The sequence below is a fragment of the Micropterus salmoides genome, unplaced genomic scaffold (assembly GCF_014851395.1).
Source record: "Micropterus salmoides isolate LMB-PRFRI ecotype aquatic unplaced genomic scaffold, ASM1485139v1 Ms_hic_scaffold_11, whole genome shotgun sequence".
Classification (NCBI taxonomy): domain Eukaryota; kingdom Metazoa; phylum Chordata; class Actinopteri; order Centrarchiformes; family Centrarchidae; genus Micropterus; species Micropterus salmoides.
This window is the reverse complement of record NW_024040152.1, coordinates 15320352-15347205: the sequence shown is the minus strand read 5'-3', so window position 1 is coordinate 15347205 and position 26854 is coordinate 15320352. Positions and strand designations below refer to the sequence as shown.

The 26854-nt window shown below is 43.4% G+C and overlaps 1 protein-coding gene across 1 annotated transcript in view; it reads left to right on the top strand.

The window, feature by feature from the left end:
• The first annotated feature begins 2912 nt into the window (after positions 1-2912).
• Positions 2913-26854, top strand: part of LOC119897497 (glutamate receptor ionotropic, NMDA 2D) — a 47884-nt gene continuing 23942 nt past the window's right edge. The window contains exons 1-6 of the mRNA XM_038711244.1: positions 2913-3094; positions 17145-17484; positions 17824-18030; positions 19031-19297; positions 22474-22802; positions 24000-24114. Of these exons, the coding sequence (XP_038567172.1) occupies positions 17197-17484; positions 17824-18030; positions 19031-19297; positions 22474-22802; positions 24000-24114 (1206 nt within the window). The 5' untranslated portion in view covers positions 2913-3094; positions 17145-17196. The remainder of the gene's footprint in view (positions 3095-17144; positions 17485-17823; positions 18031-19030; positions 19298-22473; positions 22803-23999; positions 24115-26854) is intronic.

Sequence of the window (26854 nt, the reverse complement as noted above, 5' to 3'; positions counted from 1 at the left end):
ATCTGTGAACACAGTATATGTCTATTTGAGTATGTGTGTGTTAGAGAGAGCAAGTGAGTGAGAGTGAGACAGACAGAAAGAGAGAGAAAACCTTATTGTTTGATTGTTAGCTCAGAGCTAAACAGATGCGTAAATAGAGATAGGAGAGCCCAGTCACATCAGATTAAACCAAACAACAAAAATCTGAAAAACTGTCTCTCTCACGCACTTGCTCTCCCACACACAAACAAACACGCATGCTCTCACACACACTAAGTGGAACTGGGAAAACAAACAGACACCAGCAAAGCAATGTGCCTCAATCTTACGATCAACCTTTATAAACCATAACAGGAAAACATGCTCCTGCACTGTAACTATCATGTTAACGTACTCAGACATTGTGACTCTTTGTGTGCTACAGAAGCATACCGGCACACACTGTGAAGTAAATACAGTTATGACGCATACATCACATGCCTCATAAACCCTAATGTTACCCCTCCAGTATCTCAATGGGCCTCAGGCAAAACAGAGAGGCCACTATAGAGACAGGGAGGAAGAGAGAGAGGAGCACACGGGCGAACTGTGTGATGATGAATTGATTGATGAATGCAAATGAAGATGAATGCATGTAGCAAATACAGAAACACCAGGAATATGAGTGCAACAACTGATTCACCTTTTCCCCTGTAGCATAAAATATGAACAGCTAATACCAGCAGCGACAGTGAATGCACCACTGAACCACATATGGATCCCTTATCACAGATCATATGGCCCAAAAAAAGCAGCCACCAGTCTTTCTATACCATCTGGAGCCTAATCACTGGGGCTGGGATGCCGATCAGCTTAATCGCCCTACATCCTCACCTTTATTGCCATATGGACTGAGTCTTAAAACTGACCATAGATCGCTGCACATGTAGCGTAACTAGCAGCAGTTTATGTTAATTGTTTATTAATGCAGCATCATTGCATCACATAGCCTCATGAGTGGAATCAACCAGGTGTAAACTGTGTGTGGTCAAACGTGTGTGTGTGTGGTTGCGTGTGGCTATTTGTGTGTATTTGTGCAACTATTTTAATAACTGATAAATCCTTTAAGTCAATTTTCAAGCCAAAATTCCAAACATTCTCTTAGGATTTGCTGCTTTTCTTTGTTAAACAATATTCTGCTATGAACTCAATATCTTTGGGTTTTCACTATTTTCACAATTAATTGGCTAATTGAGAAACCAATGAGTAGATTAATCGACACTGAAAGTAATCCTAGTTGCTGCCCATGTCTGTGCACCTGGCCTATATGTTTGCATTTGTTGACGTGCAACTTTTCTCAATTTCACCAAAATTTCCTCCATTAAAACACACTTTCTAGTTATACTTCTTATGATATTAAGCAACACAGAGAGTTTTGGTTTTGAGGTATTCATCTCTGAGACTTCTGCCTTACTGTCAAGGTTTTTTTTTATTGGAACTACTTTCTACCGAGGAAACATAAAAACGATTCAACTGTTGACAGCTTGTTCTGTGAATTATCCATTCCAAAGTAATGAGAACACTGATTTTGGGAAGAGGTGTTGCTGTTGATTTTTTAAGTCTAATTTTTTAATGCTGTGAGTGCCACAAATGAAATTCCATTGAACTCTGGAGGGAGACATCTTTGATATGTTGATGATACTGTATTTAAAATCCAGGGCAAATAAAACTAAAACTATCTGTATAAACAAACATTTCCAAATAAAACATATTCCTGATTAACCAGGTGCACAGTCTGCTGATGATCTTGCTGTGATCTGATGCTGTGCGTAAGACCCCAGAAAGGCTGCTGCTACCCTGGTGACAGCCAATGGGATCCAAATAAAGAAATAAATAATAAAAATCAATTCATTGATTAGTGCTGCTGATCCCAGATAGGAAGCAAAAGGAAGAGGAAGGATGACCACCATTGGCTACAAGAGAATGGTAAACAAAATACAATCCAGCACATCATAAGGTAGCATTAATCTTCAACAAATAGTTCTAAAAAAGTTACTTAAATATAAATAAGGTGTTCACTAACTATGTTATAATAGTGCATGTTCCTCCACCCTCTGCAAGCTGCTCACACATGGTCACAGACACATAGATTTCTCATTCACATGCACACATGCACGCTACGCTCTCTCTCTCTCTCTCTCTCTCTCTCTCTCTCTCTCTCTCTCTCTCTCTCTCTCACACACACACACACACACACACACACACACACTTGCAGGCATGCTGCAGCTCTCCATGCAAAGATGCACTGGGCAGGGTGACACTCACATGTGGATCCACAGACGCTGGTTTGGCGCCTCCGTTTTGCTTGGAGAAGCAGAAAGAGGCGATAGGAGGCAGGAGAAAAAGGCAGGACGGCAAGGGAGGGATGCAGGGAGGGAGCCAGAGATGGATGGATGGATGGATGGAAGGGAGGGAGGGGAAATGGAGAGGGACGCGAGGGAGGAGGAGAGAGGAAGGGGGGCAATGAGAGGGCTGAGTGGTTCTAGTAAATATTTATATTGCAGTATGATAGCTTACGCACAAGAGTGAAAGAGAGAGAGGGGGAAAGGCAGAGAAAGGGGGAGATATAGAGCATCCATCCCTTTATTAATTTTATTCCGGACCGCTAAGTTTAGCATTCAACACGTGTCGCCAGTGATGGAGAGAGGGAGGGAGGGGGGAGGAAACGAGAGAGAGAGGGAGAGGGAGAGAGAGAGAGAGGTTGACGGTTGCTAGGTGACGGGGCGCATATACTGAATTTTAACAAAAGAACAGGGAAAGAGGGAGAGGGAGAGAGAGAGTGTGTGTGTGAGAGAGAGAGGAGAGAAGAGAGGGAGGGAGAGAGGTAAAGAGAGAGATCGGAGAAACTGAATACATGTAGAACATATATATATTTAGATATATATATTTTCCCGGAGTGTGTGTCTGGGTGCGTGCGTGTGTGTGTGTGTGTGTGTGTGTGTGTGTGTGTGTGGTGGCGGCGGCGGCGGCTGTGGCGGTGGGGGGGACACCCGCAAAACGGATACCTCAAAAAGGAAGGATGTGAAAAGGGATGGAGGGACGCAGGAAAAGAGGGGGGAAAGGCTGGTGAAAAACAGTAAGTACATTTATTTTAATGATATTTGCAGTGCGGAGGCATTTTTCTCCGCTTCACCCCGCACACACACGCACACAGACTCTGTAGCCTACTGCTTAGATTAATTGCGGCTCGGGCAGCGAGAGGGTGCTACGCGTCATTGAGACAGGAATAGGGGGCTCGGGTGTCGGCATCTGTGCGGCCGCTTGTGATGGAGAGATGGATGGCCGGGGATGGAGAGGTGGAAACGGCCGGCGCACCGGGCTTTGACCCCTCTGTCATTGCTGCGCCTGAAAACTCACAAGCCTCCTTAACGCATATGTTCCTCACAGCAGCCGGCACAGATCATCCAACGACACACACACACACACACACACACACACACAAACACAGATTACCGGCAGTTCAATTAATCATATAGACTAAACCTTTAGGCTATGATTTTGTCTGCCAGGAATTTTCTATGCATTATTAATAACGACAGAGTTTGGGTTCCGTTTAAGTCTTTAAACACCGGCGCTGGCTGCAGTTTCCCCCTCACTCTGCTGCAGATGTATTAATTGAGGTGATCATATCTGTTGATGCTCATTTTGTCAGGCTGCGTGGTCAATTTTAGTGCGTGTGTGTGTGTGCGTGCGTGCATGCGTGCGTGAGTGAGTGCGTCTGCTTGCTCGTCGTACACAGCCACCGCTAAGCCCGCAAGATTGCCGATCAGTTTTTCCTCTTGATCTATTTATATCCCGATACGCTGAATATTTGGGCGTATGGCAGCACACAGTTATCCCTCTGTTGCCACCGAGGAATCTTCCCCAATGGGCTGACTTGCCTCAAACCCCCTCAGACAGCTGGAACAGGCGGGTTTTCTTTTTCCAGCTGGGTGCAGGGAGTATGTGTGAGAGATTTCACTTTGTAGGTAGATTTCAAAATTTGCACCCCCTTTGGGTGCCCAAATAACTTTTGTTTTCACCTTGCAGAAAGTGAATAGCAGGCACAAACACAAACAAACGCCATCACTACCACTGCTTTCTTTGGAAAAAAAGAAAGGCCTTGGACCATAGAGACCACCATGGGAGAAAATCATTCTGTTGACCTGTAAAATGGAGAGGCACGGTGTTGCTTCACAGTGTTTGCTTACAGATTTGCTGCAGTGATTGGGAGTGCAAGCTCAAATGTATTGGCCTGCAATGTGAAGCCACTGAATGCATTTATCCAGATGGAAATTGGAATTAATGTGTTTGTTTTTTTCCATTTCTGTGTGGTGTCTCTCTCCTCTCTTGGCTGAAGTCTCTAGCTGATATCCATTTCAATCAGCTCTTTCACCCACAGGTGACATACTCTGTTCAGTGTATCATTTCCCTTCGCAAAGCCCTGTGAAATTTACACACAGGCGTACTGCAGCAGTGGGCTGCATGCACTGCTCCCTGTAAAGTGTTGCCTTCAGTGTCAGCAGAGCCCCCTTCTCTGCTGATCTGTCGTACAGTTGCCCAGAGTGATCTGTACTGTACCAGCTGTGAGTAGGGGTAGGCAGTAGGGGAGGGGAGGGAAGGGGAGGAGGAGAGGCGATGAGAGAGACAGAAGGTGTGGAGGGAGCGAGAGATGAGAGAAGGTGTGATGAGGAAGAGGAGGTGGAGAGAGGGCATGAGGGGAGAGCCGGGTGAGAGATTGGAAAGGCAGCAGAATGAGGGGGAGAGTGAGTGAGGGGAGGCTGGAATTGAATATCAGAGGGGGACATGGTTGGAAGGCACAGATGAGAGGAATAGAGTCAACATTTGTGTGCTTGTTTTCTCCCACCCCGCGCTCTTCATCAATTTCACCTCATTGATTCATTGAATTTTGCAAAGAAAACCTTCAAGCTTAGCTCAATCCCCCTCTCGCTTGTCTTTCTTTTCTTCTGCCAATCCCCCTGTTTCTTCTTGCCTCAATCCTTTCCGTCTCTTCCCCTCACCCCTGCAACCTGTGACTTCCTCTGCACAGCTTTCTTTCCCCTCTCTTTCGTCTGCCTCCCCTTTCATCATTTGTTTGATGCAACATTAGTGGATAGTTTCCTCAATCCTGCCGCCCACCCAAGCCCCTCTCCCACCCTCTCCACACATTGCGCCCAGTGTTCTTTTTAATACCACTAATTAAGGTAAAGCTCGTTAACACTGAACATCAATTAGTCTTTAACGAGATCAGAGGCTGGTGTTTTGGAGCGATTACAGTACTCCCCTCTCCCAATGTTCTTCTCTGGACTCTACTCCGGGCTGTATTGATGAACGTGTTGCATATTACTTTACATACTTTGCCCTAGGACAGTGGCAAGCCAAGAAATGTATAGATGTGGTGGCAGTGCGGTGTCATGTGATGTGGGATGTTTTGATCAGTTATTTGAATGTAGTATTATGCTGTATAAAATTAAAAAGTATTCACAGCAACAAGAAAAAAACGAACTCATTAACTATAAATCTATATTTTCTCCGATAACATCTGTGACTAGTGCTCATTAAATCAATCCATATAATTTCAGGAAAGAATGTCCTCCATTGAAATCAGCAGGGGACACAATCAGATTGACTCTTCTCTTGACTTTGAAACAGGCTTTGGCAATAAAGGCAAAAAAAGGAGTTCAGTAGTGCCTTAAAACTAAACTCAGTTAAAACATCACACATCTGTAACTCATCTGTAGCTCATTCAAAATTCAGTTCTCTGAAAGTGTAAAACAACTCAGAAGAGTAAAGGTTGCTTGAGAGCAAAGCCAGTGACATTTGATTGCTGATGTAGACACGTAGGGTTTATTAGTTGATTAACTGATCGATCGACAGACTAGACTAGACGATGAATCATTTGCAGATTAGTTGATAATGGGAAAAAATGACAGTTGCAGCCCCACATAGAGTAAAAAAAAAGATAAGAGTGAGTGGAGAAGACTCATGAACTTCTTTATTTACTGCATGTATTGAAATTTCAATTTGGAATCATGCAAAACTAATTAATATTTACTAGTTTTAATACATTCTGGTTTGAACAGTATCTGCTAGTCAGCATTACCAAAAAAAACCCTTTCTTAGTGACATTAGTTAAGGTACAGCAAATCTCTGCTGATGGGTTCTGTCACAGCTGCCAAGCTATCAGTGACAACTCAAAGTACCTAGCACTAATTAGATGTAATACTGACATTACGATGCATTTAATTATGACAAGCTGCAGGAAAACAAAAATTATCTAGTTCCCTCATGAGAAACCAGGCATCACTTGTGTAGCTCAGTTCACCACAAGTTTTCAGGGAGACATGTCTCTCAGAGAGGAAGAAGAGCTGCAATAACAGTAAATAACAGTATTAACCAATTGCTGGGAGATGTGCTTTGAGTGTGATTTTTTATAAATCAAGTATGGTACAGTATGGCAATAATCAAAATAAAATCTATCGAATCTGTCTATATCTAGAAACTTGGAAATCACAGAACTTTCATATCTGAGGGTTTCTTTTCAGTAAGGTGGCAGCTGCTATGGTTTGGCAACCTAGAGGTGCCGCCCCCGGCCCAGTTACAGCCCAGCTGTGGACCAGGACTAGCAAAGACAGTCAAACACATACTGTAAATGGAGGAAGTCACTTAACAAACAGGTGGAGATGGGAGCAGACAGACAGATGGACAGGCTGGCAGACACATTCGTAAACAAAATCACACAGACAGGTACGAACGCACGCAACAGTGAGAGAAAATTTAGCGTGCACTCCTTGCACACAGTCGCTATCAAACAGGTGCGCACACACACACACACACACACACTCACAAACCTGAGCCAAAGCCCTGCGGCTTGTTTGGGAATACAAGTCTGGAGGCAGCTAGCAGGCACACAGCTTCACATGGCTGCATGCAATACACAGTCACACACACACACTCAAAAAGTACATTCAGGCAGATACCCATGGGTATGCAGTCAGACACACACACCAAGAGCATACCCAAAAATACTCACACAATGAGTAGCATATTGCACACAAACACACATATTCACACACACTAGTCACAGTTTTGGATGAGAGAGGACCATAGAACCTTGCTCATGGGATCCACACACTTAGACACTGTACGATATATACATACATTTGAGTGCACATCACAGACACACAACAGAGGAAAGGAGGATGAAGAGAAATAATGAAAGAGCATGGCGCAATGTGCAGGAATGTTATGCGGCACGCTGCGTTTTGCAGCAGTATGGTGCGGTCCTTCATGATGATGGATGGGGCAGGAAATGACAGCATAAGTGGTTATTAAAAAGAGGAAATGGGGGCATTTATTAAAACTATGTTAGCCTGTGTCTGCAGCCCATGTCGCATGTCACCCTGGGCTGCTGTGTCATGCCTACTGATCTGTGAGACCTCCCCGCGCTACAGGTAGGGCCAGCTTTGTTAAAACCCTTTGTCATTCTCTTCTCAAAGAACCCAGCAGCTGGCATTTATAGCAGGCTTTGTACTGAAGTGACTGTGTCTGATTTACTAGGTGCAGGTGCCAGGTGCAAAGTTGAACCTGTTTTACTGCCTTATCACTTTATATAAAAAATAGCTTTTCTCTTTTTTTTCTATCAAGTTTTAATGTGGAAATCCTTCATAAATAGGTGTGGACTATACAGCTGTTACAAATGCAAATATGTGTTGTATTTTTGCACTTGAATGGAATCTGCACAGCGTGTTATCTACAGTACAACAAGGAGGTAAGGACAAGGAAGGAAGAGGGAATGTCAGTGCATAGATGGAAGAAAGCCTCTGAGGAAGATAGTTTGATGGTCCTAGGCTTGTGCTTCATATCTGCATGTGAATAGCTCCAGCTTTGAAAACTGGCCTTTTGATTTGTGACAGTCTTGAAGATCCTCTCCTGGTTTTGGACACTGAAAAGAACAAAACATGCTTGGAATGCAAATAAGGTTTAAGGTTTCATTTTCAAATATTTTCATATTGAAGCCTTCTCCTGGTAAGTGATTAGGAGTGAATGCTCTCCTTTCCATTATGTAATCTCTTTTTTTTTTTCTAATAAGCCAATAAATGACCCCAACCTTGGTATGGTGCTGATCAGGCTCATCAAGTTGATTGTAATGTGATATCTTCCATGATACAGTAACTGTAGCATTTTCTCTATCACAGGCTTCAGCTTTGGGAAAAAGAGCCACTCATTCACACATTTTGCACTGAGCAGTGATGGGAAATAGCAAGGAGATCAGTTGTTGGCACTGGATGCTCTGCATCATCTATACCCAAATATTAAGACTACTGATTACAGTTCCCATTACACAATTGTCCGTAGGTAGTGTCACTTTGTGAAGATCTTTTGGGTTCATACTGGATGTATGCATGTGCATTTATGTATCATGCTTTTGTGTGATTTCAGAGATATGATAATATTGACTCATCACTGATGTGTAAGTGCTGCGTTCATGCCATATTAGAACAGTGATAAAAAATGGGAAAACCTCTTATTTGGACTTAGGAGTGTTCACACATTATTTCAATTATTATTCCATTTATTCACACCAGATAAATAAAATGAAGCCTAAGTTAGCTATATTAGTTGTGCTACACATATTTAGAGGTTCATCAACAAGTGAACCAGAAGCAAACTGTATATAGCTTATTTTTATCAAGATGAATCAGTTGTATTAGTGTTATCATTAGGATTTTATTTAGTATTACCACGTAACTGCCAGTGATGGCGGCTTTGCAGCCATTTTGCTGCTTGTTTTTTACCACTTGTTTAGACACTTGTTTATAACTGTCAGAAATTTCTGATATCTCATGACATAAACTGTTTTCCCCTCCCGGCTGCTTGTAATTATGTTCCGTACAATTTGATGTGAAACCATCATAAAGAGCTGTGGCCATCTCAGGCTACTGAACACCTCTTTCAAGAGATTCTGTGGCTTCATGTGTCAAGACTTAAAACACACAGAAGACAGATATTTTATTTATTTATTATTTGTTGCTGTGAAACAAACATCAGAGGATTAGAGGGCTTCTGGATTTGTCTGTGTGAAGACAACACGGTCGGGTTCTGACATTCGACTCACTACCCTCTCACCACCTTTTACTCTTGAGAATCATCTGAGGTGCCATAAAAAAAGCTTCACTTGTCTCAATCCTCAAATTCCTCTCCCCTGTTGGGCTTCTGTCTGCATGAGAGTGCATTTCCTGAGCTAAACTGATCCACCAACGTTTACAGGATAGGCTGAAGAGTTTCTAACACCTTTGGTTATGAGCGGGGGGCAGAGCCAGATGTGCTGTGAATGCAGCTCAACCTGTGCACAACGTTGTAACATTGCAGCCTTAGATTTTAAGAAGACAGAATCCGGCTTGACTCCAGCAACATGTGGTAAAAGCTACTGAAAGAGACTAGCTTACCGTTTCTCTCTTATGCTAAAATGTTTGTGTGTATGCGTAAGGGCCACAGAGTACCTGTGCGCATTCATCCATGCGTGTAAAGTCTGTACATGCGCATCTGCTTGTGTGATTGTGTGTGTGCACCTGCCTGTGCGTGACCTTGTTCAAAGGCACAGTGAAGGTTTCCCACACCAGTTTAATCTGTTTTTTTCTCAGAATAAGATTGTGAATCATTACTATGCAGAGCTAGGTGCTTTTTTGATGCTAAGAGTCTTGAGCAGCTTCCTAGTTTGTAGTTGTTACAGAATGTTTCACCTTACAGGTCCTGAAGGGCTGCAGTGTCGGCTGCTTTTCATCTTGCCCTTTTAATTAGTGACTGATTTAGATCTGGCTAGGTGATCCCAGTGTCTGGCCAATCAATGAGGGTATTAATGGAAGCACTGGTGGAGGCAGAGTGGAGCAACATTGTCGCTTTGTGACTACTGGCACTAGAAAATAACATAACATTTATGTTATTGTTAAAAAACTGAGTATTTGTTCCATGCCTTAACATGATACCACTAAATTCTAAATATTCCCAGACTTATTTCTACTGTCTCATCCCATCTGCTGAAAATGTTTCATCCAATTTGTTCCTGATTTCAATCTCAATGCCTGCTTAAAAAACAACAATCAGCCAAGCATTTCATTCATGGAATGTACAGTACATTATGTAAATGCACAGAGTGAATGCATGTTTATTCTTAGATGATTGCACTGTGTTAATAGCGATGGAATATTGAAGATGATTTCCCCAAACACAAAGCCCTCAGAGTTTTTGGATGCCAGTAAAAGGGTGAGCAGTGAGAAATTATTTCCTTTAAAACAAACATAATAAGATAATCCCCTAGGTCGTGTGTTGTAAGGACATCTTGACAGAGGATTTGGGAAGAAACTACAGAAAACAATTTATATATACATTAAATCCAGTAAATTATGTGGTATTATAGTCAACCTGGGAGCAGAGGGGGCTGGCCAGGGAGCTCTGCTGCAGACCTCTGCTCCTCACTGTACAAGATGTCAGGTGTTTAGGTGGGGAAATGAAATATTCTTGCTCCTTGGCTGGCCTTAAAGTAAGCACTTATATTATACAAGCATTGGCAATGGGCATATAAACTACTACGTAGACTCCTTACAAAACCATTTTTTATTCATTCTAGTTAGTATATGGCATTTAGGCTCACTGAAATAATACCCTGCATTCTGTTCTGTGAATTCCTAATGCAAGATCCACAGACACTTGACTTTCCACATGAAAACATATAACCTTACTGATATTTATGTCTGAACACTCATGAGGGTAGTAAACTATTTGTAGCAGAGAAGATAAAATAGAGACAGCTGTAAAACTCAAAATAATATATATGCGTGTTTGAATGAACTTGCAATGTCCTGAGATTAAATGGATGACAGAGGGTTGAAAGATTTGAGCACTACTACAATTACTAGACATGTTATATTAAAGCAAAATTAAACACATTCTTCACTTAGGTAATTATACACCCTGAACTGAATGCTATGAGTTAGAGAGATCTGTCTGGTGAGCTAGAAACCACAGTGGGTAGGACTAAGACATTTCCTTTTTGTTAAAAAATGAGGTCAGAGAATGGTTAGCGCTACACTGTGGCAGGGTCCAGGGTCAGCTTCATCTCATTTCCATCAATCCATAGAGGGAAGAGAAACAAGGAGTGTCCTCCCATTCAAGTAATGAAATGTATCCCCTGAATGTATGGAAGTGAAGTCCAATTAATTGACACTGTCTCTTGGCAGAAGTGTTTAATCCTAACCCATGAATAAATATTTGAATTAAAAGGCAAGATAGTTTAAACTTTGGAGTGAGATGCGTTTTGTGCGGCCACATGGAAAATCAAGGGATACGAAATGAGAATAAAATGGCATTTTGCTGTGAAGAAACATCAAAGTGAGATGTCAAGGTGACTGTTTCATGTTGCTCTTGTAAAAGGTTACAAAATACAGAAAGGACAAATGGAGACTACCAGCTATGAACGAGCGTCATGCTGAGATTTCACTTTTCACTCTCCTGTAATAGCACAATTTATATAAAATAATATATATTTTTTGCATTTGAAGACAGATACAGAAGACAATGTAGAGAAGGCGTAGAGGTACAACACATTGTAGTTTTATTGCACACCTTCAAAGTATTTATTTGTAAAACAGAAAAATAAAAAGAAGAAAGGAACAGTCATTTTAATCTTCAATTGGACAAAAAAAATACCACACACCATCTGATATTTGTGTGCCCCGGTGTGTGCAAGTACCTTCTATTTGTCTTAGATTTGTAAACCACAATTTATTTTTCATATTCAATATCAGCTAGCCCCTCAAATTTAACTGTTCCACATAAAACATGGTGTCACATTTATCAAAGCGACCAGCTCTGATCTTGTTATCAGCCTGTGGCATTTGTAATTTACAAATATTGTGTGTTGCGTTTCCCTGTTAGGACCCAGTATCACAAGGGTTTGATAGATGGCTCCGACTTTGTCACTAGAATGGCTCATGATAGCCACAGCTATGAAGTCCAAGGGAGGCAGCAGCAGCAGGCTATACTACTGCTGTTTACAGCCATGCAGTAAAAACACACAGTACTGTACGCCCTGCTGCTGCACGCTGCGCTACTCGCTGATCACTCTGCACACTACGCACAATGGGAACAAGAATCGCTCGCCTGCCTGGTGGCTCTTCGGCTCGACAGGGATCAAAGAGTGAGAAAGAGAGATATAGGGAGAGAGAGAACTGAGAGAGAGGAAGTGAGGGAGGGGAGGAAGTGGAGAGTGAAAGATGTACAGGACAAAGACATGTGGAAGGAAAGAATGGGGGAGGGCTGGGGGGGAAACAGGCAAGGAGTTGTAGGAGGAGAGGGAGACAGAGAGAGGAAAGGGGAGTCTGTGAAAGTAAGATGGTGCAGTTAAGCGATAGAGTGACTGACTGAATGAATGAATGAAGGAATGAAAGGATGAATGAACAAGTTACCAAATCAACTGACTGAGTGAGTAAGACAGACTGAGTGAGGGAGGGAGGGAGTGTATCTGCAAACGTGCTCATGTCTGTGTGTGTGTGTTTTTGAGTGAGAGTGTGTGCGGGAGTGCATGAGTGGGTGAACAAGTGTAGCAGGACAGAGAGAAAGAGAGAGAGAGAGAGAGAGAGAGAGAGAGAGAGAGAGATTGGGAAATGGAGAAAGAGAGGGAGAGAGGATATGTGCCGTCAGAGAGGACACACTCCAGTGGCTGTGATTGAAGTATGGGCCAATTAACACGAGGAGCATTGAGCTCCAGCTGCACTCTTCTCTTCATTCCTCCACTCCCCCACACTGCCATATTACCCCACATGACACACGCATGCACGCACGCACACACGCACGCACACACGCACGCACACACACACACACACACACACACACACACTCACATATATGCACACTGTGGGCACCACACTGTGCCAGCACTTTATCTTATCTTTTACCATAGTACAGCTATGGACCCAAGGAAATTATAGATGCTTCATACAGCAGCGTTCTTGAGCACACTGCAGCCCTAAATGTAGACGAATTTAAAAAATAAAATACATTTTTGTTCACTTTCAGAGGAGGCTTGGCTCTTGGCTCTTACAGTGACTCTCAGAGACACTGCAATTTCTTCTAACGGTGTACAGTATGCTATATATTAGCCTGCATATATTTCAGATGTTTTGTGTTGGCTGTGGAATACTGCCTGTGCTGATTCAGTGCAGCCTCTGCCATAGGCGGCAGGGAACAGGTCCATTACTCTGCATGACAGACTGGAATGAAGCAGCAGAGCCCCAATGTGGGCAAAACACAACTCTGAACACTGCACTTCCACAACTCCACACTCCAGACTCGGCAGACTCCTTCCCCATTCACATTTCCCCAGCAGATCCAATGCAGCACAAGGTCTGGCACGCTGCCTCCATTGGAGTTCAGTGGGAGAGGGGCTCAGAGGTGTGGATGCCAGCAACCGACTTCTACCCGAGCGGTTCCCTCCTCTCTCGCAACTCACTCTTCCAGAGTCACCGCAGGCGCTTGCTGCAGCTGTAGTATGTACAGTTTAAAACATTGTGATTGTTTCCTACCATCACACTGACACCAAAAATCAATTTTTCATTTGGTGTTTAGAGGCTATACAAGTTTTTTTTGTCTCTTTGGTGTTTGCATGAATAATATAGGCTTCACTGTAACCCTCTATAGATGGATATACCTTCAAAGTAGTTGATTTGCCTGCAGCGATGAAACTGCACACTTCTTTTGATATTTTTGAAACTAGTGAATAAGTTGTTGCAAAAGCTGCACATACAGTAGTTATTAATTCCTATAGGAAATCATTTTGAATCACAGTGAGCACATTACGCAGTGTAAATGAACTGTTTGAGCAGAGATGTGATAAGATGTGTTTTGATTGTGAAGTACTGGCAATTTTGGAAGGGAAAGAGACTGGCTTGCCTGCATGAATGTTTTCTCTCTCATCTTCTTGATTAGCTGTCTCTGTCAGCCTGAGAATATTCCTGCTCTTAAGTACTCGGTAAATATTCCTGAAGGTGTTTTTAGTTTGCTTCTAACAGTCGCTGGCATGTATGCCAGCTTCTGTGGTGCTGTAAATGCCACTTTCTTTGTTTAAAAAGACAAACTAAACACGCTCAGTGGAACAATAAGAATACTGTAGATACAGTAAGCTGCTTAATACAGTGATTGACAAATTGAGAGATCAACAATGTACAATACAAATACTTAGGCGTAAGTGCTGATATAATGGTTCAGACAGCAAATGATGATTGAAGGTGTACACACTATGACAAATTCAAAGTTTTAAAGTCTAAAAAAATCATCAAAGAAAGCACTCTTATAAAATTTGAAATGTTTTCAATTCATCCTTTTTTTCTTTTGTAGTCCGTGCAGTCACATTCAAGAAAAGAATATATCACAATATTTTTCGTACTAGTGATGAACACAATCCTGATATGTCCCAAAAAACCACTGGCTTCCAAATAATTCAATTATCATGCGATGGACGTATCCTGGCAAAGTTCGTATTAATAAAGCACACAGGTTTAAGAAATGGCTAATCATGTCTCGATAACTAACTAATACTTTCTTACATTGAATCCTGGTCAAGGAATACAGACTTCTATACACGTTTTGACAAACTGATCCCAATTTAAACATTCCCTGGGTTGTAGGCAGTCCCTTACCAAATATTTATGCAGTATTAACTGTACTGAATTAGAAGCGGCGAGAGGATCGTTTTTTTAAAGCTTGAAGGGGGAAAAAATATCCTAAAATGCGAACATTTGCATTCTAACAAAAGATTCATTTACAGCAGCAAATCAAATGAAACAGTAATCTCTCTTTCTCTCTCCCCCCTCTCCTTTCCTTTCCCCTTCTCTGTGCATGCTTTTCAGTGCGAGTATGTGTGTGTGTTCACTGTGAGCCCCCTCACTTCACGCTTTAAATGATTCAGTTTGCAGAATTGGAACACATAATGAACTATATAGTAGGATATATCAGCGCCTCAGTGAGATATTGCACGTTCGATAACAGGCCGGAGTACAGTGGATACTGTATATAGTAATACACTGTGTTCACACTTTCAACAAGGTTCACTGCGATGGAATGGCACACGCTGGTCTAGCAGTGCAACGTGCAACGCCTCATGAGAGTGAAATACAGCGACAGGCCTAACAGTTAATGTCTCAGAGCTCAGCATTGTAGAATATAGCTCCACCAAATGATATGTACCTGCAGCTTCGTTTTCGCTGTCCCCGTCTCTATTTCTATGTCCTTCCCATTCTTGCCTGTCACATCTTCCTCGGCTTAAAGAAAACAAAACAAAAAAACAACAAAGCACTGTTTTTTTCCTTCTCCCCTTCATTATTACATTCTCCTTTTTTCTTCTCTCCTACTAACAGGTCTGTCTCTCCCTATCTTTCCACACCTCCATCTCTTTTTTCTTACCCGTATCTATCCGCCTCCCTTATTCGCCCTCTCATTCCATCTCATTTCACCACTCTCTCCTTCTTTCTCTGCTTCTCTTTTTCTCTGTAGCCCCCAGACTCCTCCACCACACACACACACACACCCACACACACACACACCCACACACACACACACACACACACCCACACACACACACACACACACACACACACACACACACACACACACACAGCCCTGTCACTCAAAATAGGAGGTTTGGCAGTGTATTTGTTTAGGCCAAACACGTATACACATCTCAGTAATCAATATTTCTTTTCCTGCTACTCTCCTCACATATTTTACGCCACCTCCCACCGTCCCACCCCACTTTGTCCTCTCCTTTTTATCCTCCTCTCCTATTCTTCCACTCGGCCTCCTTCCTTCCAACAATCAGTAAGTCTATCTTAAGTCATTTGCGCTGTGTTTACAGTACCTTTCCATTCTATTCATTTCGCTGCTTTCTCCCTTCTTTGCTCCCTGTCTCTCATTCCTCCAGTTACTTTTTCTCCACAACCCTCTCTTCTTTTCTTTGACGCTTTCTTTTTCTATCCAAAAGACTGATCAGGGTCAAAGAATTGGCAGACTGTGACAAAGAGAGGAGAGTCGGATGAAGACAGAGTGAAAAACACAGAGGAAAAAAGGGGAAATCGAGGCGAGTGACTTTAGAGGGAATATTATGTCAGCAGACCTCTGTTAATCAATGCAATTGTGTTTGGTACCTGAAGCCGTGAAAATTGGGAGGAGAGATGGGGAATATGAAAAGACGGAGCACGAGACGGAACTGGGAGAAAGTGAGAAGGAAATGGAGAAAGAAAGGGAGGGCAGTTGGCACCAGAAGTAAATTGAAAATGATGTGCTTTTTGTGCGTGTGTGTGTTTGTGTGTGCGCAGCTTACATATTAACCCTGCTATCTCCCAGGTAGTCATTATCTTTCCATGTGGTTGTGTTTGTGTGAGAGTGTGCGTACTGCATTAACCCTCACATCGCTCTATCATTAAGCTGCTCTACGGGCATAGTGTAGCAATGCATTTATCTTGCGAGTGTTTGTGTGTATATTCAAAGCAGTGTCTGTGTGTGGATGCAGTTGTGTGAGGGCGAGTGTATTTACACTGATCTTAATTGTTGTTATCATTCATGCAGCACAATAACCACCTCCGCCCCCATTTTTGTCTCTGGCTGCTATTAACTCTCTCTCCCTCTCACCCATCCTTCCCTCTAACAGCCAGTTTCTATTTTTCCTCATATTGTTCCCTCTCAGCCTGCAGCCTAAATAACACCCATTTCATCTTCTCTCTTTTTAGCTTTCTTTTCCTTCATTCTATAGTTTCCCCCCACCTCTGCATTCCATACTCATTGTCCAGTATTTTCTCCCGCCAAAGCTAACTTTTATTACCCCATGATTGGATTCAGAATTCATTACTCTGTCTTGCCTGTATGCAATCTCTGATCAGTTTCTCCTTCTCACTCTCTCTGTCTACACCTAGGGCCTGCTTCTTTTCTTTCTTGCTACCTCCTTCCTCTGTTCTCCTTCTTTTTCTCTCTTGATTTGATTTGATGTCCTCTGTACTGGACATTACAGAAAACCAACAAACACCTGAGTCTAACTTAATTTCTTCTTCTCTTGCTTCTTCACCTTCTTCTTCTACTCTTGCTGTCTCTCTTTCTTTCAGGCACCCTCTCTTAGTGCGATATATATCTGCCTCCCCCCCTCGGCAGGTTGCCATGGTCGCCATACCTACTCTCTCTCTCCTATTGGTCCTGGCAGAGTGGGCAGGTCTGGTGGATGCCTCCCCCCACCTCCTGCTCCGGCCCAGCCTGCGGGAGCGCGATGCAGGGGCCATGATGAACTTCAACATCGCCGTGATCCATGCCGGTGCTACGGTGCAGGCGGAGGCTGCGGTGGCGGGGCCTGGGGGAAGGGTGCTCTATCCCGGATTCGGCCGGGTATTCGGCTCCCTGGGGGAGAGCGTGGTCACCCAGTGGGGCTCTGCTAACGTCATCTGGCTACAGGTTGGACACTGTCTTCTCTACCTACTGCACATTCTGCCTTACTTGAAGGAAGGGAATAACAATGACCATCCATTATTCACACTCACTTCCATTATTTGAGCTGAATGAGCAGCACACTGCTGCTGTTGTGTGGGCCCTGCTGAATGAGCAGGCATCTGGCTCTGCTCTTTGACCACAGCATGTATTGTTAGCCAGACATGTCATGCATACTACAAACACTATATGAATAACACAAACCCAAGACACACTACCGTAGTTGGTCAACTATATTTGTCACTGTCTTTATCATTCTCTTTATCTTTTTTCCCCTCTTTCTTCATTCCTTCTATCATCTCCCAGGTGAACGACAGTAGTCCTAAGACGGTGCTGTCCCAGCTGTGTGAGCTGCTGGCGGCACGGCCCCTGCAGGGTCTGGTTTATGAAGAGGAGAGGCCCCCTCGCACAGCCTGGGGTCCTTTGGCCCCCATGCTGGAGTTTGTCTCTGCGCAAACAGGACTGCCCATAGTGGCTGTAGGAGGGGGAGCGGGGCTGGGGAGGATGCCACAGGTAGGAGGAGGGAGGTTGGGTTGGGGTGGGAGAGTGAAGAGGAAGTGTTTGCAGATTGTGTGCGTGAGAGAGAGAGAGAGAGAGAGAGAAAGAGAGGAGAGAATCACAGGAATACAAGATGGCAGATGTCCCAGACGTGTGATTGTGTAGCTCCAAATATGAGGACTTGTGATGTTATTTAGATGTGGGCTGTATACTGAAGCAGTATGAATGGAGAGGCGCTCATATTGCCATTACAACTTACAGTGTCAGAATGTTGTGCAGCCTCTTTGTGAAGAAAAGGTTTGGGGAAGTGCCGGTGGGACGGAAGGGAAGTTGAAGGTCAGGGTTGCTGATGTGCTGAAACTCTGTAATGTTTGATCTGTAAATGGCACCAACTGGGGCTGTTGCTCTGCCTCTGATGTTCCTAGGAGGGAGGCAATGAGCAGACATGGGTGTGTGTATGAGTGAATAAGAATGTGTGTATGTACTGTACATTTGAGTGCAGGTGTGTATGCACCAGAGAAACTAGTGTCACATGCTTTTCACCACCAAACGGGGAGGGGAAAAAAGAACACAAAAAGCATTGCATTTGTGCTTACAAATAACTGTTTTAACCATTTACTCTTGAGGAATTAAATTGTAGCACTTTGATGAACTTCCTTTGAAGATGTACCCTTGCCTAGTCCTCATCCCCTCCCATCCCCTGAACAGCCTTTTTAGAAACACTCCCTTCTGGACGTCATAGGAGAATTCGTGCAACAATCCTAGCTGTTTTAGCCCTGCGGCTGCACGAGTGCTGCTGCTCCATAAAAACTTCAAGCCCCGTGATGCCTCGATGTTGTGCATAAAGATGGAGCAGTCCAGAGAGTTGTAGTTCTTTGTAGTGAAAATGTTGTCTGTTTCTTCCTCACTGTTTTGTAGCTGCATTTTAGACGCAGTACAATTACAGAGGATGCATTTTACAGTTATTTTACAGTGAGATTTTAAACCAAATGTGCTGCTCTCTTCCCCAAATCAGGAATCAGGTTCCATCTTTCTCCAGTTCAGCTCCTCTACTGCCCTCCAATTAGAGGTCATCTTTGAGGTGCTGGAGGAGTATGATTGGACAGCCTTTTCCGTGGTGTCCACGCGTCACCATGGCTACCAGGACTTCCTGTCTGTGGTGGAGGGTCTGACGGATGGCTCGTTCATTGGCTGGGAGAAGAAGAGTGTGGTGATCCTGAACGTGACCGACGACCCTGGGGGGTCACGCACACGCAGGCTGCTGAAGGAGAACGAGGCGCAGGTGAGACAGGGGGGAGGGAGGGGGGAAAGGGGGGAGGAAAGGGGAGGAAGTGCTGCGAGTATCATTGGGGGCCCCCTTTCTAACAGGTGGCTTCCCAGCTTTTTCCTTCCTTCTTCGTCTCTCCCTCTGTCCCTCCACATCTCTCTCTCCCCTCTCTCCTCTATCCCTCTGTTCTCCTCTTCCCCTTCCATCTGCCAAGGCATAAAGAGTTCAACAGTACAACAAAAACCACAAGTCAATCTGATTTGCTGGATGGTTGATGTGTGAAAATTTCTGTGCAAAGAAGTTAACCACTTAACATAGATTTCCCCTTGTTTCCCCTCTAGTAGCCTGGAAAAAAACATTATTCTAAACTGTCTGACAGTATCATTTATAGTATATATCAGCTTGTTCCAACCAGTGGTGCCCTCAGACACTTTTCATAGGAGTGGCCAGATGGGGCTACTGAAAATCTTAGGGTGGCACACCAAAACCATAACCAATTGTATCAGGGCTGGTCTGTGGGTTTGAACAATATTGCACAACGTGAGTTAGAAATGATCACTATTGGTTGCTTGTTAAATGAGATGGACATGGCCTGTAAACCCTCACCTCTGGAGAGTTTTTACCTGAACATCACCTTATCTAATTCACAGTTCTATTTTGATTTATTCTGTTTCCAAACTCTCTATATGTATTTCACTTTAATTTCCCTTTATTTTAGTTACCTTCTCTATATATGGTATATATATGGAGTTGTTAATAACATTTATAATTTATTTGGCATTTTGAAGGTATAACAAAAACTCCCCCTACATTTCAAATTCAAAATTTTCAAAAATAAATTCATAAATGACCAGAATGACTTGTGGTTTTGGCTTGTACCTCTGGTGTGTTTCATTCCTTCACACTGTATGTCTACTCCCTCTCCTATCCCAATGGCTTGCTCATTCCCCCTTTCCTTTCCCAACTTCTTTCAAACTTCCATTTTCACTTCTCTTAACTTTTTAAACATTTTTTTCCCATCCACACTAACTTTACCCTTTCCCCCCCCCCGCCATCCTTTCTTTAACCTCCTCTTTGACGCCATGATCCTTCTGTGTAATCTTTCACTCATCTCTGAGTTCTTATGCTTACCCCCCTCCCCACCTCCCCTTCTACGTTTGTTTGCCTGGAGACAAGCTCACTCTCCTCTGCTGCTTTCCCGTTCACCTCCATCTCTGTATGGCTATCTGTCACTCTCGCAGTCCATTTGTCTATTCCCTCTTGCTGCATGTCTTCCCGGCCACAGACTCGGCTCTCCGTTGGCTCGGTTTAGTCTGGGTCTCAATGTCATTGCTAATGTCCCAGCATGGCCGCTGCAGCTCTGCGTGTGTGTGTGTGACTTTGTTTGTGTCTCAAGTATGTGCATGTGTATTGGATTCCTTAGACTCCCGTCTGCTAGTGTCACTGTTAATATAACATACTGCCTGCAGCGGGTTGCCGATACGCAGTGCTTGCTTTTTAACCCTCTTGCTTTTCACAACAACCCCCCTTCTTTTAGCTTTTCTTTACTGCAGAGCTAATAAATGCTTTTGATTGCTTAGTGATGCTCTGGATGCTTGCATTACATGCGCTCTCTCTCTATCTCTGCCACATATATGGTAATGTCCTCTACATTGTAGATGATGCAGGTCTCTGGGTCAATTTCTACTCAAATCTCTCACTGTCTTTTGCTCCATTCTTCTTCCAGCTTCTGCCATGTCAGTATTTCTTCTGCTCTCCCCCTCTCTCTCTGTTGTATGTTCCTCTCTTTCTCCATTTCCCGTCTTTAGATATTGTGTGTGTCTGTTTATAACTCTGATTCTCTCCTTCCCTCCTTAATTCAGTCTCCCTCTCTGTCTGTCGCCCTCTTTCTCCCCCCTCCCCTCCTTCCTCCTCCCCCTCTGCCACTCTCATTCCTTGCCTAATTCACTGGAGGTTTATTGGCATACAGGCAGGATTGTTTTGCCAAGCCATTACAGTTCAAAATTCAATGAAGGCACAATTCTCAAAATGTGCGTTCAGTCTGTTTCCCTGAATCCCCCCTCCTCTTCCTCTGCCATGAAAGAGTTGTCTTCCTCTTCCCCTTTGTATCTTTTCGTCACTCTGTCATTTTTTTATGTACTCCTTTTATTTTAAATGCTCTCACTGTTTCTTTCTTCCTCGGGTATGTGTTAGCACCCCTCCCCCCTCTGTCTTTCTGCTCAGCTCCATCTTCCTCGTGTCGATCCCTTTTTTCTCTCTGCATTTCCCCTCTAACCCCTTAAAACCCTCTTTGGTAAACGTCTACCTTCCTCCCCTCCCTCCTTACCTCAGCACTTGCAGCAGAGAGCTCAGCCACTGTCACTGCTCTGTCTTTCAACGTTAAGTTAGTCTCCCTTTAATGTTTTCGTCTCTCTTTCTCCCCAGCCTCACTCCATCATCCCCCTTTCTTTCGCAAATATCTATTATCTCTCCAGGCCCTGATTTCACCAAAATATGTCATCCTTTGCTTTTCTCCCCCACCCACCCCTTCTCCTTTCAGTTCTCCAAGGAGTGACTTTTCTGTTTTCCCATCTCTGATTGCTTCCCTCCATCTGCTCATTTTGCCCCCCCACATCTCCTGTTGTCTCCAGGTCTATTCTCCGCCCTTCTTTTAATAACATGTCAGAGTTTAACCTCTTCCCCATTGTTCTCCCTTAGGTATATTTTGGTCTTTGTCCCTCCCCCATCCTCCATGCTTCTCTGCCTCTACCTCTCTATTTCTCAGCTCTTCCACTTACATTCATTTAATTTCCCACTATTTGTTTTACTCCTGTTTTCATTATTCATAACTGTAACTTGTTTCATCAGGCCCAAGCTCATTAAGCACTGACCCTCATTGCCTCCTGCACTTCCTGGATAGTGCACATCACATTCAGCCGTGCAGTTCTCTCATACGCCTGACTCCCATGAACCATATCACATCAGCTTACAGCTATCTCTCCTTGTTTTTTCTCGATATGGCCTTTTCTATCCAATCTCCTCCCCTCCCGTTCAGGTGCACCTCTGCTCCGGCTCTATCTGTCTCCCCTTACTTCTCCCACCCTCTGTCTCTCTCCACGTCTCCCCTGTCCCCTCCTTATCTCACTAGCGTGTATGTGTGTTTGTGTCTCCCCTCGTCTCTGTTCCCTCCCTGCCTTCCTACTGTTCTCCAGGTACGCTTGCTGTACTGCTCCCAGGAGGAGGCAGAGCTGGTCTTCCGAGCCGCCTGGGCCGCCGGTCAGGCCGGAGCCTCGCACATGTGGTTTGCTGTGGGGCCAGCTCTCTCAGGTTTGGGCATGGAGAACCTGCCCCGGGCTCTGTTTGCTGTGCGGCCCCAGGGCTGGAGGGACGAACCTCGCCGGAGGATTGCTCGGGGTGTGTCTGTGCTGACTCATGGGGCAGTGGCAATGCGCAAGGATTACGGGACCACGGGTGGGCCGAACTTTGTCACCAACTGCATGACGGATGCCAATCAGACCCAGAGACTGCGGGGCAGGATGAGGTGAGAGGGAGATAAGAGGAAAGAGGAACACTCTAAGGGCAGAATAGGAGGAGGGAAGGAAGAGATATGTAAGGTTGGGGGGTAAGTACAAGGCAGTTGGCAGACTCCAGACAAAATATGTGAAAAAGGAAGAAAAATAAGAAAAGAAACAGAGACAGGATAAGGTCTATGAAATAAGTTGGTTCGGTGCCAGATTGAGATGCAAGGTGTATGGGTGGAGTTTGTAGATTTAGTGTCAGAGAGCAGGCACAGAGGGGTTATCTGAATTTGGAGCTGGCTATCATCCATGCAAAATAGATGTTGTTGGTGCATGTAGTTGTGAGTTTGCAAAATTACCCCAGCATCTGTAGCAAGCGGACCATGTCTCATGTATATTAATGAGGCGACTTTAATATATTCCTCGTAGGCTGTGCAAACAGGCAGCAGCACACTCTAACAGGTAGTCCAAGTGGTTCTGGTTATCATCTTGGTTAATTTTTAAGCCCAGGCATTCTTGATTCACATACACATGATACTGAATAGAGAGGCTGCTCTAAGTTTGGTCAGTGTGAAATGAGCCAAACTTGCAATCAATTAGTTCATTTGCACCCATTTCTGTAAATGAAGCACAGCACAAACAATGTGGCAATTAAATGGAAATGATTTATGGATTCTTCCTTCTTTGTTTATAAAACATCTTACTCTTCTGTACATCCAACAACAGAAGAGTAAGATGTTTTAATTTCCCTTTTTTTTGCACTGCTACCTGCTGTTCACTGTCTGTAACTACATGCTGCTGCTCCATATGAGGGTTTTTGTCATGTAAAAAAAAAAGTTTTCAGGTTTTGTGTTTTGAAGCCAAAAAGATGACACGAGGAGACAATTAAAATGAATCTGTCCTGTTTGATTCTCAAACAAACTATAGATCTTGCAGCCGATGCAGAGAGCAGCGCCTGTTTGACTTCAAAGGTCCTGACAATTCTGTGCGTGTGATCATTTGTCTGTAGATTTGATAAATAGACAAGTCCTCACTGTCACCATAGAGGTGATGTGACTTAGTTTCAAGTGAGAAGAGAACAGGGCAGGCTCACTGTTGTATAAACAGCCTTATGATATAAATGTCCTCCTCATCTCCTTCAAGAAAACAATTAGGCAATTTGCTAATATTATGTCTTTCCTGTCATTTACTCACTGTCGGCCTTTTCCATCTCCATGCAGGTATTTCGGCAACATCACACTTGGTGGTCGGGATTACTCCTTCAATGGTGACGGTTACCTGTCCAACCCCTTCCTGGATGTAATTTCCTGGACACCTGGACGTGGATGGGAAGATGTAAGGACATAACATCAGTTCTTTGTCTTCATGTGCTCTGACTCTCACTTTAGACTGTAATTTTGTCCTCTGTGAACAACTGCAAGGACAAAAGCGCCTAGCAATTGAACCCAGGGCAGGTTTTGTGCTGATTGGAACGTTCTTGAGTTTTAATCTCTGTGAACCAGATGAGCAGATCCGCGCTGCATTGGCATCTGAAATAAGAATATAAACCTGACAGTATAGTAAGGTCACATGGCTTCATTCTCATGTAAAGTTCAATATGGCTATCAGTGCCTGAGGCTGAGGAGAGAAGTTGGCTGCTAACCATTTTACCATGCTTTATGTGCTCCTTCTGTATCTGTTCAGTTTCAGCTGTCTCTCTGTATCTATACTATTTCCTGGTTAAAGCATACTCACAACACTACCACAAATGCAAACATACAAATGCACACACACATTTAAAAGCGCAGAAACGATCAGCTGGTCACAATTTTGATAATTGTTGTTGAGTTTCCAGCTTCTAAAATGTAAAATTTTAAATAAATTGTAAATTGAATATCTTGGGGTTTAGGACTGTTGGTCTGACAAAAACAAGCAAGGTGAGAACATCACCATAGCCATTGGGAAATTATGATGGATCAATAAATCAAAAAAAACTAAAGTTAACAAGATTAAAGGGTAATGTCATATGTGCCATTTCGTGGTAAATGATGGAGGACAAAATCCACAGCCCTAGTTTTATGCAAAAATGCATTTTGAAGTAAAGGTGAAGCTAAGATGAATTCTTTAGTCTTTAAATGTACATATGGGCATGAGAGAATTGTTTGTAGATAGACTTTAACAATATGAACTTGTCCTTTAAATCGATAATGAAAATAATCATTAGTTGCAGCCCTGTAGTCATACACACCTTCTTGTACATTTCATCCTTTTTCATTTTGCTAAAAGCAATGTTCTAATGTTGCTCATCAACAGTATCTTATTTGCTGTCTGTGTTTTCAGGTATTTTACTGTAAAATGAAATGCAGATTTATATAGCGCTGACGATTTCTGGGTGTCATTACCATCTGGTTGTAGAAACACTATTGTTTTGTGTTTGAGTGTCTTGAATACATAACTACATGTGCGTCTACCAAGCAACAGTACCCCTGGCATGTCATGCATATTCTATAAAGCTGTGGTTTCTTCAGAAATCCTTAATGCGAAGCCTCGTCACCTGTTGGAGATGTTTTCCCTTTAATACGCTCGGATTTTACCCATGTCAGTGTCAAAAGAGAGCGTGAGGCTCATTTTCTCAACCGCACACCAGCACCTCAACACCACACTGTACATGCATAAAGACACACAGCACACTCAGAACATGCACTCTGCAACTGAACATAATCACAAACACCGCACAAATACAATACTGATGCACCCACACAAGCTTCCACACACACGCACAAATACACACATAGGTGGTTCTCAGCCTCCTGCTGGTTTTAACAGCCCACCAGAGTCCAGTCTCAGCGTGTCATAACATGCTGACTCCCGCCTTATCCCTCAAATCCCTTTCAATTAGAAGCTCCTGCGCTGGTCCTTCTCTGTGCAAACCCAGGGTACAAAACCTGCCCACATACACACGCGCACACAAACAGTCCACATGCTGAGAACTTACACACAGACCTCTACATGTGTGTGCACACAAATGAGGGCAGATAATGTATGTATGCGTACATGCTTACACCCTTATTGCATAAATCCTATTGCATACACCCACAATGAAGATAAGACGCCTGTATCTGCCTATTCTGCACATCCACGCTGTTGGCTCTCCCTGAATATTTAATGTTCTCTTTACAATGACTGCACCATTACCTAGAGCCCGGGAGCACCCAGCTTAGCTTACTGAAACACTGCAGACTAGTTCTGAAGGTTGTCCAGCATTAGCATGGCTTGTTTCAGCTACAGATACAACACACAGAGCTTGATTTTTCAGGATATTACTGGAAATTAATGAATGTTTATTTAAGCCATGCACAGTGGCTAAAGAATAACATTTTAGTTTAAAGTCGAATTCAGCGCCTAAATGTATTTACTCCAAACCAGAACACTTTCTTTGCCTTAAAAATTTCCAGCAATTTGAAATGTCTGAAGATGTATTTTTTTGGGTGTTCTTTTTCTGACGTGTGTGTGTTTTTCTTGGTATTTGTCTGATATAGTGTAGTGTGTTCTCTTGTAAGTTTTGTTTCCCTGTGTTCCCCAAGGGTGTTGTGATTGAGTGTCTGATGCGAAGCTATGGCCAAAGTACAGCTGAAACACTCATTGTTGCCACCTCTCCTCTCTGACAGTGCTACACAAAGCTGACAAACTTTACTGTACTGGCCTGCTTAAGCACTATGTATGTATGTGTGTGTGTGTATATATATATATATGTGTGTGTGTGTGTTTGTGTGTTAACTGTATATTTTCATGTATTTGTGTGTGCATGAGTATTCTGAATATGCACACTTTCTTTTGTGTATGTCACAAGTTAATCTTGTCACGACACATAGACAAGACTTTTATCAGGTGATTGTGCCAAGATGTGTCAAATGATGCTGTAAGAGAAAGGTTCACAAAGAAGAAAGAAGGGAAAAAAGACTCTACACTGAATCTTCTTGGGTGTGGTTCTGCCTTGTGCTGCTTTCAAATATCTGAATATGTCAGGCACCAGCATCCAACACACACAGAGTGAACATAAACAATGCAAAGAGAAGGGCAAAACAATGATACACCC